This window comes from Erinaceus europaeus, unplaced genomic scaffold (genome assembly GCF_950295315.1).
Source record: "Erinaceus europaeus unplaced genomic scaffold, mEriEur2.1 scaffold_581, whole genome shotgun sequence".
NCBI classification, from domain to species: Eukaryota; Metazoa; Chordata; class Mammalia; order Eulipotyphla; family Erinaceidae; genus Erinaceus; species Erinaceus europaeus.
The window spans coordinates 65,320-79,412 of record NW_026647658.1 but is presented as its reverse complement, the minus strand read 5'-3'; the positions used below and the strand labels follow the sequence as shown (position 1 = coordinate 79,412).

Genomic DNA, 14,093 nt, shown 5'->3' with positions numbered 1-14,093 from the left:
CCCCTCTGTCTTCCCTTCCTCTCTCCATTTCTCTCTGTCCTATCCAACAACGACATCATCATCAACAATAATAACCACAACAATAAAAAACAAGGGGAACAAAAGGGAAAATAAATAATAATAAAATTTTTAAAAAGTTGTAAAATGTTCAGATGTTTGGATTAGCAAAACCTGATCAATGATCATTTCAATTAATTCAAACCAAAGACTAGCAATACTTAAACACCTGGTACATAAAGCACACTCATCACAAGGACCTGGGTTCAGGGGGTGGGGGGTGTGCTTCAAGAGCAGCACAGCAGTATTAAAATGCTCTCTCTCCGCTCCCTCTCTTCTCATTCCCTACCCCTCCCTCTCCTTTCTCCTTCTTCTGTTATTCTCTCTCTCAAACAATAACACCATGGCTACAGGGACTAATGGAGTCATGCAGGCATTGAGTCCCATCAATAACCCTGATGGAAAAATATTCTTATTTATAATGTAACTAATAAATATTCACCTAACACCTTTTTTTATAAAAAATTTTCAGCTGAACTATTGGGCTGCTGGAAGTCATGATGTGTTTTTCTATGCAAAAATGCATCATGACTTTTCCAATCTAATAGTTGATACAAACTGTAATTTCACGATTCATTAGGTGAATATTCCTAGGAAAACTCTACTTAATACTGATAAATTTTAAATCAAATGTTAATGTAATAGCTTTTTAATGTTTTATGTTTTAAATGAGTAACATCCATAAATGTTACAAATTATGGTGTTGGGGGGGTATTTTAAGAATTAAAATGGAGGGTCAGGGCAGTGGCCAATTGACAGAGCACAAGTTACTATGAACAATAAGCCAGGTTCAAGCAACCTTCTTGAGCGGTGAAACAGTGCTGCAGGTGTCTCTCTCTTTCTCTCTCCCCCTTCCCTCTTGATGTCTGTTTCTAACCTAAAAATAATACATAAATAAGTAAATATTTTAAGAGTTAAAAGTGGATAGTACCAAAATTTAGATAAATAAAAATACTTTCTACAATATTCATGTAACCAGACTAAAAAAAGTTTTTTTCAATGTAATTACATGATAATGTTTAATGTGCACATTCTACACAAATAACATGTCATGAGGGAGATAAGTCATTAAAAAACAAACAAAAAATCCCAGTTACTTCTAAGCTAGGAAGAGTTGAGAACTATAACCCAGAACTGGAATCTAGGCTTTCTGTAGCTTCTTACTAAAAACTCACAATTTAAAGTTTCAAACACATAATTTGGTGTTTTCCTTCAAACTAACGGCTATTAATTACTTTAGAATCATATAAACTTTTGAGGATCTGATAAGGCTGCATCCTCATTTAATTCCTAAATTGTACATTTCAGAATATACATAAAAATAAATATCCAGTGGTCTGGGAGATGGCTCAGCGGATAAAGCCTTGGACCCTCAAGTGTGTGGTTCCAAGTTCAATCCCTGGCAGCACATGTACCAGAGTGATGGCTTGTTCTTTCTTTCTCTCCTTTTATCTTTCTTAATTAATAAAGAAATATAATCTTACATAAATAACTAAATATCCAAGGGCATAGGTTCAAGCCCCCAGTGTCCACCTGCAGAGGTGAAGTTCAGAAGTGGTGGGGTAGTACTATAAGTATCTCTCCTTCAGTCTCTCTCCCTCTCACTCTCATCTCTATCAAAAAAAGAAGAGAAAGGGAGAAGGCAAAAGGAAAGAAAAAGAATGAAAAGGGGAAAATCAAAAAAGAAAAAGAAAGAAAATTATGGTCACTGAGGATGGTGGAGCTATGTAGGCATTAAGCACCAGCAATAATCCTGGTGACAAAATTATTTAGTTAGGAAATTAATTTTTAAAATCCACTGTCAATCCAACTAGTCCTAACTATAGCGTTTGCTATAGACTTTTCAGAAAGCAATGTATCGTAAAATAAGTTTATTACTGTCTTCAGTATCCTGTAAGTTTTTTATTACTCAGCTTAGTTAACAGGTATCCTTATGGATAATGCTACACATAAGAATGGAGGTGAAAACATTAATGTGAGCAACTACTAGATCTGACCCTTTGCTCCATAGAACTGATGGATCAATAGTTTAATCTACGTAACTTACCTTAACAAAATCTCTATCAGTCTTCTCCTTCCATTCTTCTCCGAACACAGTAGAAAAGGATCCTAAAGCTAAAGAAACAAATAGCATATTCAGTAAAAACTAGATTATTTCTAGGTCCACCTGCATACCAGATGTCAGCTCAGAAAACAAACAACAAAACTAGTATAGCCATGGGCTCTTTGGAATATAACTAAAATAAGACTACTAACTACTACAAAACAGAGATCCCCCCCAACTCTTCATATGAATCTTTCCAACCTTTAGGTTCATGACTAGTCAACAATTTGTTTAGCTCTCTATGTTAACTCTTTATTTGGCCAACAGGTTCCAGAATGCTAGCATGATGCCAACTGGACTTCCCTGGACAGACGACCCCACCAATGTGTGCTGGAGCCCCACTCCGCAGAGCCCTGCCCCACTAGGGAAAGAGAGAGACGGGTTGGGAGTATGGATTGACCTGTCAACGCCCATGTTCAATGGGAAGCAATGACAGAAGCCAGACTTCCCACCTTCTGTACCCCATAATGACCCTGGGTCCATACTCCCAAAGGGACAAAGAATAGGAAAGCTATCAGGGCATGGATGGATACAGAGTTCTGGTAGTGGGAACTGTGTGGAGTTGTACCCATCTTATCCTATGGTTTTTGTCAGTGTTTCCTTTTTATAAATAAAAATTAAAAAAAAAACTAGATTATTTCTTTCATTTCACTTCTTAATAACAGCAGGTTTGGAAACAGAAAAAAGGCTAAAGCCTAAGATATATACCCTTGCACACTTGAAGTTCCTGGGTCCAGATTCAGTGCTACCTACACCAGAGCAGCAGGACGGTTTTCTCTCCCTGCCCATCTCATCAAAACTCTACCTCCATCATATAGAATAAAAGAAATCTTTTAATGTATGTATATTTTAAGATACACTATTCATGGGGTCGGGTGGTAGACCAGCGGGTTAAACACAGGTGGCACAAAGCGCAAGGACTGGCGTAAGGAACCCAGTTCAAAACCCTGACTCCCCACCTGCAGGCAGGGGAGTCACTTCACAAGCGGTGAAGCAGGTCTGCAGGTGTCTTCTTCTCCCCGTCTTCCCTCCCTCCCTCCACTTCTCTCTGTCCTACCCAACAGTGACGACATCAATAACAACAACAATAATAACTACAACAATAAAAATAAGGGCAGCAAAAGGGAAAATAAATAATAATAAAAAAATTTAAAAAAAATAGACATCAGGAAAGATGTAATTGTCATGCAGGCACCAAGCCCCAGCAATCAGACTCGTCACAAAAAAAAAAATTACTACTACTAATACTAACAACAATAATAAAAGATATACTATAAAATTACTTGCAGTGGGGGCCAGGTGGTGGCGCACCTGGTTGAGCACACATGTTACAATGCGCAAGGACCCAGGTTTGATCCCCTGGTTCCCACTTGCAGGGGGAAAGCTTCACAAGTGGTGAAGCAGGGCTGCAGGTGTCTCTCTGTCTCTCTCCCTCCCTATCACTTCCTTCCCTCTTGATTTCTACCTGTCTCTATCCAATAAATAAATAAAGATAATTAAAAAAAATTACTTGCAGTAATTAGAAGTTATGGTTAACTTCTGTATAGTTTTCAACTGTAACATTTATAAAGTTTTCTCTGTAACCTGAAAATACACAGCTCATTTTCATAATATGATACAAGTAATGGAGAAAACAATGAAGAATACACTGCACTCAGTTTCATTTGTAGAGGAGAAAATATTAAAAGTCAAACAAAATCTAGCTAAACATCGTAATTTTAAATCTTCATATTAATTTCACATATAATTGTAATTTATATTTCAAATGATATAGGACAAGTGAATCTTTAGAAATAATTTTCACAAATGAAAGCTCCTATCAGGAATAGTTTAAGTTCTATATAGCTTGTTCATGTTCCTTCATGAATTATTTTAGGAGAAAAGTCAAACGATCCATTTGGAACAGCTGCCCCCACGTCCCACAACAAAGGCTCAGGTGTATCAATCCGCATTAGGTTCACTTTTTTGCTAGGTCGTATTGACAGTCATGGCACCAGATAGTAAAGCAGTATCATAGAACTGCTAAGTTGTGACAGAATATGCATTTATTTCAGTCATCCACCAGAATAATTCTATAATAAAAGCCTCTTTGGGGATGCAGAAAAGTTTATGGTAGCAAATATAAACAGAAAAACCAGTTTTTATAAAATGTAATTCTTAAAAAGTTAATCTTCTTAAGCAAAACAAACTGTCATGCCTGAGGTTAGCAAAGCCCCAGGTTCAATCCCCCGTAACACCATAAACCAGAGCTGAACAGTGCCCTGGTAAAAACAAAAAACCAAAAAAACTGGTAAGGTTGGGAGTCGGGCTGTAGCGCAGGTGGTGCAAAGCACAAGGATCGGCATACGGATCCCGGTTCGAACCCCGGCTCCCCACCTGCTGGGAAGTCCTTCACAGGCGGTGAAGCAGGTCTGCAGGTGTCTATCTTTCTCTCCTCCTCTCTCCATTTCTCTCTGTCCTATCCAACAATGACAACAACAATAATAACTACAACAATAAAACAACAAAGGCAACAAAAGGGAATAAATAAATAAAATAAATATTTTAAAAAAATGGTAAGGTTATTTCCACTGCAGTCTTAAGAGGTGGCACAATGGATAGTGTTAGACATTGAAGTCTGGGGTCCTGACTTTGATCTCTGGCAGCACCAGACTGATGTCTGGTTCTCTTGATCTCCTCCTATCTCACTCATTAATAAATAAAATCTTTTTATTTATTTATTTATTTTATTTATTCCCTTTTGTTGCCCTTGTTGTTTTATTGTTTTGTTTAACTGCTACCAGGGTTATTGTTAGGGTTTGGTGCCAGCACTACATATCCATGGCTCCCGGTGGCCATTTTTTCTTTATTCTTTCTTTTTCTTTACTTGGATAGAAAAAAAATTGAGAAGGGAAAGGAAGATAGAGAAAAGAGAAAGAGGAAGAGAAAGAAGAGAGAAAGAGAAGAAGAGAGAGAGGAAAAAAAAGAAAAAAAGAAAGACAGACATCTGCAGACCTGCTTCACTGTTTATGAAGGACACCTTGTGGGTGAAGGGGGGAGAGGACGCTCAAACCCAGGTCCTCTCACATTGCAACTCATGCACTCGGTTGGGAACACCACTGCCTAGCCCCCATGAAAGGTATCTTTGAAAGCCAATGTGGATATAAGAAGTCAAAGAATTGGTTTGAAGCATCATGTGAGCGCTCCGTATTAAAAATAATAATAAAAGTGTGTGGGGGGGAGAAACGTATCAAATTTCTATCTCCAAAGTTATTACACAAACTAGAAGTACCAGCTGTTGTCCCTCTACCATATAGTCAATAGTTCTAGGTAGGGTAAGACATTAATTTTCACTTTTATCAGGCTTATTTCACAGTTGTCTTCATATAAAGTGTGATTTTAAGGAGTTCTACTTATATAATCTTAAATCTAATTGGGTCTGAGAATTTGTCTGAAAACTGTCTGCAGAACAATGAACTAATCTGCAAAGGTACAGTTATTTAAAGAGGAGAAGTTGTGAGTCTCCAGGGCAGGTAGGTAGATAGCTCATCCAGTAGTCACGCTTTACCACACATTAAGGACTAGGGATCCAGTCCCTGGTCACTACACATAACACCACACATAGAAAGGTTTCAGAAGAAGTGAAGTGGCTGTGGTGTTTCTCCTTCTCTTGTTCTCCTTGTTTCTCATACTATTTAAAAAAAAAAAAAAAAAAAAAGTCTGCCAGGAGTGGGAGTGGTAGAATCACATAGGTATGCAATTTCTGGTGGCTAAAAATAAAATCATGAATCTATAAAATTTTTCCAGTTGGATACACATAATTTCAGTATGAGGCTAGAGAGATGATTCAAGTGGCAGAGCACTATGACTCTGATGCCTGAAGTTCCTGGCTCAACCCCCTGCATGACTGGTACCCTAGCTTGTGTCCCCCACCCCTTCTGCTTCATGTGAAACTCTCAATCTCCCACTCTCTCTCATAGGGACTCAATAAAATAAGTCATTAGAAAGAGTCGGGCAGTAGCGCAGTGGCTTAAGCGCATGTGGCATGTGCAAGGACCAGCTAAAGATCCCGGCTTCCCAACTGTAGGAGAGTCGCTTCACAGGTGGTGAAGCAGGTCTGCAGGTGTCTATCTTTCTCTCCCCCTCTGTCTTCCCCTCCTCTCTCCATTTCTCTCTGTCCTATCTAACAATGACGACATCAATAACAACAACAACAACAACAATATTAACTACAACAACAATGGAAAACAACAAGGGCAACAAAAGGGAAAATAAAATAAAAAAAAAAAGGAAAACTGCAATGAACATGTCTGCTAGGGGTACATCATTAGTAAAGGATGTGTTTTGCATATGAGGCTATAGGTTTAATCTCTGACAAAATAAACAAATCCAATGACAATTAAAGAACTACTTGGTCAGAATAGTGACCTTGACTTATTAAGAGATTTCACAGAAAATAAGATTTATTAAAAACAAAATTATAACCAGCAAACCCTACAAATAAAAAAAAGGATTGACACTTTGATGAATCTTACTTTGATTATTCTGGGAGCATATTGTCAAATGCAAACATTAAGCTGTTCGTTTAAAAATGGTAGTCAAAGGTTCCAGGTGTCATCAGGATGCCGGCCAGACTTCCCTGGATTGAAGACCCCACCAATATGTCCTGGAGCTCAGCTTCCCCAGAGACCCACCCTACTAGGGAAAGAGAGAGGCAGACTGGGAGTATGGACAGACCAGTCAACGCCCATGTTCAGCGGGGAAGCAATTACAGAAGCCAGACCTTCTACCTTCTGCAACCCATAATGACCCTGGGTCCATGCTCCCAGAGGGATAGAGAATGGGAAAGCTATCAGGGGAGAGGGTGGGATATGGAGATTGGGCGGTGGGAATTGTGTGGAGTTGTACCCCTCCTACCCTATGGTTTTGTTAATTAATCCTTTCTTAAATAAAAAAATAAAAAAAATAAAAAATAAAAATGGTAGTCAAGGGACCAGGTGGTGGTGCACCTGGCTGATGGCATGCTACAATGCACAAAGACCGGGGTTCGCCCCCTCATCACCTCCCCCCACCCCACCCCACCTGCAGGGCGAAGAAAGCTTTGCGAGTGACAACTCAGTGTTGCAGGTATCATTCTGTCTCTTTCCCTCTAATGATTAATAATAATAATAAAATTGAATTTACTTATAAAAAAAAATGGTCGTCAAGCAGCTCAAATGGTGGAGCACAGGACTTGCATGGTTCATTCTGATACTAAGTGAGTGGTTCCATGATTCTCTTCTCTTTTCTTCTCTCTCCCTTTCTATCTCATGGACATGGAGGGTGATCTGGTTGCAACATCTGTCACCCTATTTATTATCATGGTTGAGTGGGCCGATCTGGCTGGCTAGGCAGGTGCCCCCTTGCTCCCTCACATTGCATGTGCGCCCCTCCTAAAGTTGCGTGCACTGTTCAAGAGGATGACCTTCCACAATCAGACAGACCAGCATTCGGTCCAGAGTATAGGAGTGGCTGTGCTCCCCTGCTAGAACCTTAAAACAAGCTTTCAGTGTCCTTTCTATCTCATATATGAAATTATCTCTCTACATGTGAAAGAAGTAAGATAAGCTTTAATAAAAATAATTAGAAATAATAGTCAGCAACAAAAATATGCTTCAAAAATGATTTTTTTCCCAAGTCTTGGTTTTTTTCATTAGAATTCTGTATAACAATTTTCTCAAATCAAGACACTCATATCATTCTATAAGAACCCTAGAATTTTTTTATTTCAAAAGTTCTAGTCAGACTAAGTGACTACTTAAATGTCTAAGGCTAGCAAATTACAATGTTGAAAAGAACATTTAACATAATAAAAGCAAATGAAGAATGTTATATACTAATATGTTTTCTTCTTTAAAAATGTTAAAAAACCTTTTAACATTTTTATAAAATGATAAAACATTACGTTCAGCTTAAAACTTACTGTCATCAAACACCCCAGCATTAGCAAGTAATAAAGTGATGATTTTAGGGTCTTTTTCGAGTTGCATCACGTGTTTGCTTTCATTTGATAGAAGAGTGCATACATTAATAGCAAAGTCCACTTCATTCGGGAGTCCAGATAACAGTGAAAGCACCAATTTATTATAATCATTTGGCGAATTGAAGTCCATAGATAGCCCATAACTTTGACGCAGATAATCTAACAAAAAACAAAAACAACTTAAGTAAATTAAGTATACCAAGTACACCAAGCAGTATGGTTAAAAACTTCTAAATACAGAGAATAAGTTGTTTTCTATTGCAAAATATAAACTGAGTAAGAGATAAATGAGTTCAACTTTCTAAACTCCTTGAGTTAAAATTACATTCTTTGGGAGTCAGGCTGTAGTGCAGCGGGTTAAGTGCAGGTGGAGCAAAGTGCAAAGATGGGCTTAAGGATCCCAGTTTGAGCCCCTGGCTCCCCACCTTCAGGGGAAACGCTTCACAAGCGGTAAAGCAGGTCTGCAGGTGTCTGTCTTTCTCTCCCCCTCTCTGTCTTCACCTCCTCTCTCTACTTCTCTCTGTCCTATCCAACAATGACAACAACAATAATAACTACATCAATATAACAACAAGGGCAACAAAAGGGAATAAATATTTTTTAAAAATTACATTCTTGAAAAACATTTGCATACACAAGTTATGTATATCCTTTCTTGAGGATCACTACCAAAACAGTATTGTACCACTACATAAATTAAAATATTCTAAACTTTTTACTGTCATACACTATAAGCCATGGAGAGAGCCTCCTATGAAATTTTGTATTGATTTCAATTTTAAAAAATTTTTTTTAATCAGAGCACTGCTCAGCTCTGGCTTACGGGGGATTGAACCTGGGACTATGGAGCCTCAGGCATAAGAGGCTCCTTGCATAACCATTGCATATCTACTCCTGCCCCAAAATTTTCAACTTTTTAAGACATACTATCCTACCTTCTTGATCTAATTACAGGGTAATTATTCCTCTTTTAGGTCAAGTTTATCGTGACATAATTAATATGGCAAAATTTATAACTTTTAGTTCTCTATGAGTTTTGATGACTATAGTATCTAAAATTAACCACAAAGAAAAAATAAAGTATTTTCATCACTCCAAAGTTCACTTCTTTGTAGTCAAAGTTTTCCTGCCTTTACCCAGGCAATCACTTATCTAATTCTATTCCAATGGTGTTCTTTAATTTCAAAATGACAAATAAGATTTATAGTTATATATCTTTTGGCATTTGAATTTTGTCACTTAACAGAATAATTTCCAGGTGTTTTTCTATCAGTACTTTGCTCCTTTTTGTAGCAATTGTCACAATTTATTAATCTGTTAACTACCTCAGGTACACATGGATTGCTCCCAGTTTGGGGTACTCAGATACATAACTGCTATGAACATTTACATGCAGGACTTTTGTGCAGATAGTCATTTCTCCTGAGGAGTTAGCTGTGACATACATAAGTAAAATAACATAAGTAATAAACTATTTTTACAAAGTAGCTGTTAATATCTTGCATTTTCACTAGCATTGTACAGAGAGTTCCTATTGTTCACCATCCTTGTAACTATTTAATACTATCAATGTTAAATACTATGAATGCAAATCACTTATATATGAGATGTGTTTTGAAATATTTTCCCCTCGGCAGCATTTTGCTATTTTTTTTTTATTTCCTTAATAGTATCTTCAAAGAACAAAATTTTACATTTTTATTAATACTTTGTGTCCTAAGAAGTTTTAGTATTTTTCTTTCATTTTTTAATGTTGTTTTTTTTAATATTTATTTTATTTATTTATTCCCTTTTGTTGCCCTTGTTGTTTTATTGTTATAGTTATTGTTGTTGTTGTTGTTGTTGGATAGGACAGAGAGAAATGGAGAGAGGAGGGGAAGACAGAGAGGAGGAGAGAAAGATAGACACCTGCAGACCTGCTTCACCGCTTGTGAAGCGCCCCTGCAGGTGGGGAGCCGGGGTTCGAACCAGGATCCTTATGCCGGTCCTTGTGCTTTGCGCCACCTGCGCTTAACCCACTGCACTACAGCCCAACTCCCTTTTCTTTCATTTTTAACTTTTTTGGTAGCACTGCGGTCCTGTACATACACAATGCTATTGCTCCTATGGAGGTTTTTCTTTCTTCTGCATACAGAAAGAGAGGAGACAGAGAGAAAAGAGGGATAGATATCACTGCACTGCTCCATCATCCAAGGAAATAGAAATACACAGAGTTGGAACGTGCACTTTAAGGACAGTAGTACAATGACTCAATGTAGGAATACTCTATATTTACCTGGATTAGATAGTGGTCATTAGACTTTAGGAATAGGTAATACTGGTTATGCAAAGACTTTCATGTCTGAGGCTAAGATGTCCCAGGTCCAACCCCCCACACCGCCATAAGCCAGAGCTGAGCAGTGCTCTGGTTAAAAAAAAAAATTAAAAAAAAAAACAAAAACAGGTACCACCTAATAATTCATTATAGTTTATATTATCAGAATAAAACCATTTACAACATCAAGTAGTGACTTCAAATACTCTCCATTAACTCAGTTCTTGGAGTAGTAACTACACATTGAAGGATGAAGAAATATGGAGTCCAATTCAACATGAAAGAAATGTTGAAATGGATAAAGTAAAAGCAAAAAATAATAATTAGTGATATTGCCACAAGTAAAAGAGCTTACATCTAAACTTACCTATAACAAACTGGGACTTGTACCAATGAAGAAGAATAATACCTAGAAAACTGTAAATTTTAAAAAGAAAGTACACTTGAAGTTGGGGTGGTAAGATAGTGGCTGCACAGCAGGCTCTCACCTTTTGGTCCCAGGTTCAATGCTTGACACCACTATATACCAGAACTAAGCTGTATACTCTAGTGACTTTCATTAAAATGAGTAAACAAATAAAACAAGAAAAAGCTCTTGAAAATGACACATATCATGCTTAAGGCGAAAGTTGGTAATTGAAGGAGAGACCTTTTCAGAGATTTCTTCCTAGTTCATACAGTTCCAACCTGAGAGGTACTAAGCCCTGTTAAAACTTGTCCATTCTGTCATAAAATTCTCAGGTAAATTATTTGCAATTTGAATACTGCTATTTCTTTAATTACAGATCCTTTGATAGTCGTTATGGGTGGAGGAGACAGCATTATGGTTATACAAAGAGACTCCCATGCATGAGACTCCCAGGTCACAGCTCAGTCCCTACCCCCACTCCAACCCCCACCCCAATAAGCCAGAGTTGACTAGTGCTATGGTAAAAAATAAAAGACTTTAATGAAAAACAAACAAAAAAAATGCATTGCTCCTGGTAGCAAGATAGTAAAACAGTAAAATTATCAGAAACCTTTCTGAGAAATTCTGTTGCTAGGAATCCCTGAAATTCTAGAAAGTCAACAGTGAGTACTCCTTGCTTTCCTAGACCTAATGGCCCATTCTCCTCATTTCAGTGAGGAGTCTGATTAAACTGACCAATCAAAGCAATTAGATACATCATAACTTGAAATTGTAAGTATTTATAATTATCAAAGTTCCTACAGAGCAGGGGAAATAGCATGATGGTCTTACAAAGAGACTTTCATGCCCAAGGCCCCAACCACCAGAAACCAGAGCAGAGCAGTGCTGTTAAAACAAGCCAACAAAAGAAAAAGTTCGGTAGTAGGGCAGTGGTGCACAGCGCAAGACCTAACTTAAAAATCCCAGTTTGAACCCCTGGCTCCCCACCTGCAGGGGATAAGCTTCACAGCTGGTGAGGAAGGTCTGCAGGTGTCTTTCTCTCCCCCTCTGTCTTCCCCTCCTTCTCTCCATTTCTCTCTGTCCTATCCAACAATGACGACATCAATAACAACAGCAATAACTACAACAATAAAAAGCAACAAGGGCAACAAAAGGGAAAATAAATAAAGTATAAAAACAAAATTAAAAGAGTGGTCTGGGAGGTGGTGCAGTGGATTAAGTTAAACATCGGACTCTCAAGCTAAAGATCTAACTCAAGATCCTGAGTTCGATCTCCAGCAGCACATGTACCAGAGTGATGTCTGGTTCTTTCTCTCTCTCTCTCTCCTATCTTTCTCATTAATTAATAAATAAAACCTTTAAAAAAATTAAAAAAAAAAAAAGAAAAAGAAAAAGTTCCTGTAGCCTGTAAATGGGCCCTAAATCCAATTCAACACTGATCTTCAATCTCTACAAAGTTGTATTATCCCAAGGATTTAATTGTTCTTGTGTGCAAAGTAAGGAGTTAATTCATAGGCTATGTCCATTTTTCATATTCAAAACTGTGGATCTGTATCTGTTAACTTCCATCGACATTACCTGATACACTGTGTTGCTGGTAGTTGTAGGAAGATGGAATTGCACCAATAGGAAGTTGTGGCTTTGGATTGCCTGGTGGTACCTCATCATCATCCTCCCCAAAATGATGAACTTTCTCATACTTTTCTAAGTAACTGAAATAGAAAAACACATGAGATATTTTAAAATAGATGGTCTTACCACACATACCTTTTCTTTCTCTCAATTAAAAAATGCTAATGAATACACCAAACTCTTGTTATAGAATAGTCATTTCAGCATTAATTCTTGCAGAACAATTAATATAGCAGTTCTTTTCATTTTTCCTTTGGTGATTACTAGGACTTCAATGGGTCAACTTTTTCTGAGAGATAGATACAAAAACATAAGAAAGAGGAAGAGAAGAAAAGACAGTACACCACGAAAGCTCCTGCTCCTTCTTTTTGCCACCAGGGTTACCACTGGGGCTCAGTTCCAGCACTAAGAATACACTGATCTTGGTGGCCACTTTTTCTTTTTTCTTTTTTTAAAATTATTATTGGATAGAACAGAGAGAAATTGAGAGAGATGGGGAAGATACAGAGGGGGAGAGAAAGACAACTACCGACCTGCTTCACCACTTATAAAGCAACTTCCATGTAGGTGGATAGCTGGGGGATCGAATTGTGGTCCTTGTGCTTTGTACCATGTGTGCTTAAGGCTCCCAAAGCTTCATCAAGGAGGTGGGAGTGGGAGCATGAGTAACATATATGTCAGAGTAAGTGCACTAAATGAGATGCTTCATCAGCCTATAAAAGCGATTTTCCATGTTACCCAAAAGACCACACCACTACACAAACAGAAATATATGTGTCCCCACAACATCTCCAACATTTGTCACTCCTGTAATTTTTAATGTATGACATTCTCACAGGAGTGAGATGGCATCTCATTGCTGTTTTTATTTGCATTTCTAACAAACAGGAATCTGGAAATTTTTTTCATATGTCTGTTGGACTTTTGTCTATCTTCTGTAGTGAATATTCTGTTCAGATCCTCTATTTTTGGATTGGGTCATTTGCTTTTTTGTTACTAAGTTTGGTGAGCTCAAGGTAGCTCTGTGGTGAAATGGATAGTACATTGGACTTATAGCGACAAAAACTTTGAGCTCTTTATATATTTTGGTTGTTAACTTCTTATCTGATATATGGCATGTAAAAATGTTCCTGGGGCCGGGTGGTGGCGCACCTGGTTGAGCGCACATGTTACAGTGTGCAAAAAGCCAGGTTGGAGCCCCCAGTCCCCACTTGCAGAGGCAAAGCTTCACAAGTGGTGAAGCAGTGCTGCAGGTGTGTCTTTCTATCTCTCAACCTCTCTATTCCTCCCTTCCCTCTCAATTTCTATCTCTATGCAATAAATAAATAAAAATTTAAAATATAAAAAAAGGTTCCCCCATTCTGTGAGAAGTCTATTCCAGTGATGGTTTCTTTTGCTGTGCAGAATAGAAGCTTGTGTACACTTATGTTCATAGCAGCACGATTTGTAATAGCTAAAACCTAGAAACAACCCACATGCCCAACAACAGATGGATGGCTGAGAAAGTTGTGATATATATATATACATATATATATATGTATATCTATACATATATATATATATGTTCAATGGAATA

At 37.8% G+C, this 14,093-nt stretch overlaps 1 protein-coding gene across 1 annotated transcript in view; it reads right to left on the bottom strand.

The window, feature by feature from the left end:
* Positions 1 to 2,049: 2,049 nt before the first annotated feature.
* LOC132536408 (AT-rich interactive domain-containing protein 2-like) overlaps positions 2,050 to 14,093 on the bottom strand; it is a 74,171-nt gene continuing 62,127 nt past the window's right edge. The window contains exons 4-6 of the mRNA XM_060184213.1: positions 12,464 to 12,597; positions 8,103 to 8,321; positions 2,050 to 2,172 (exon numbers count right to left, since the gene is read on the bottom strand). Coding sequence (XP_060040196.1) covers positions 2,087 to 2,172; positions 8,103 to 8,321; positions 12,464 to 12,597 — 439 coding nt within the window. The 3' untranslated portion in view covers positions 2,050 to 2,086. The remainder of the gene's footprint in view (positions 2,173 to 8,102; positions 8,322 to 12,463; positions 12,598 to 14,093) is intronic.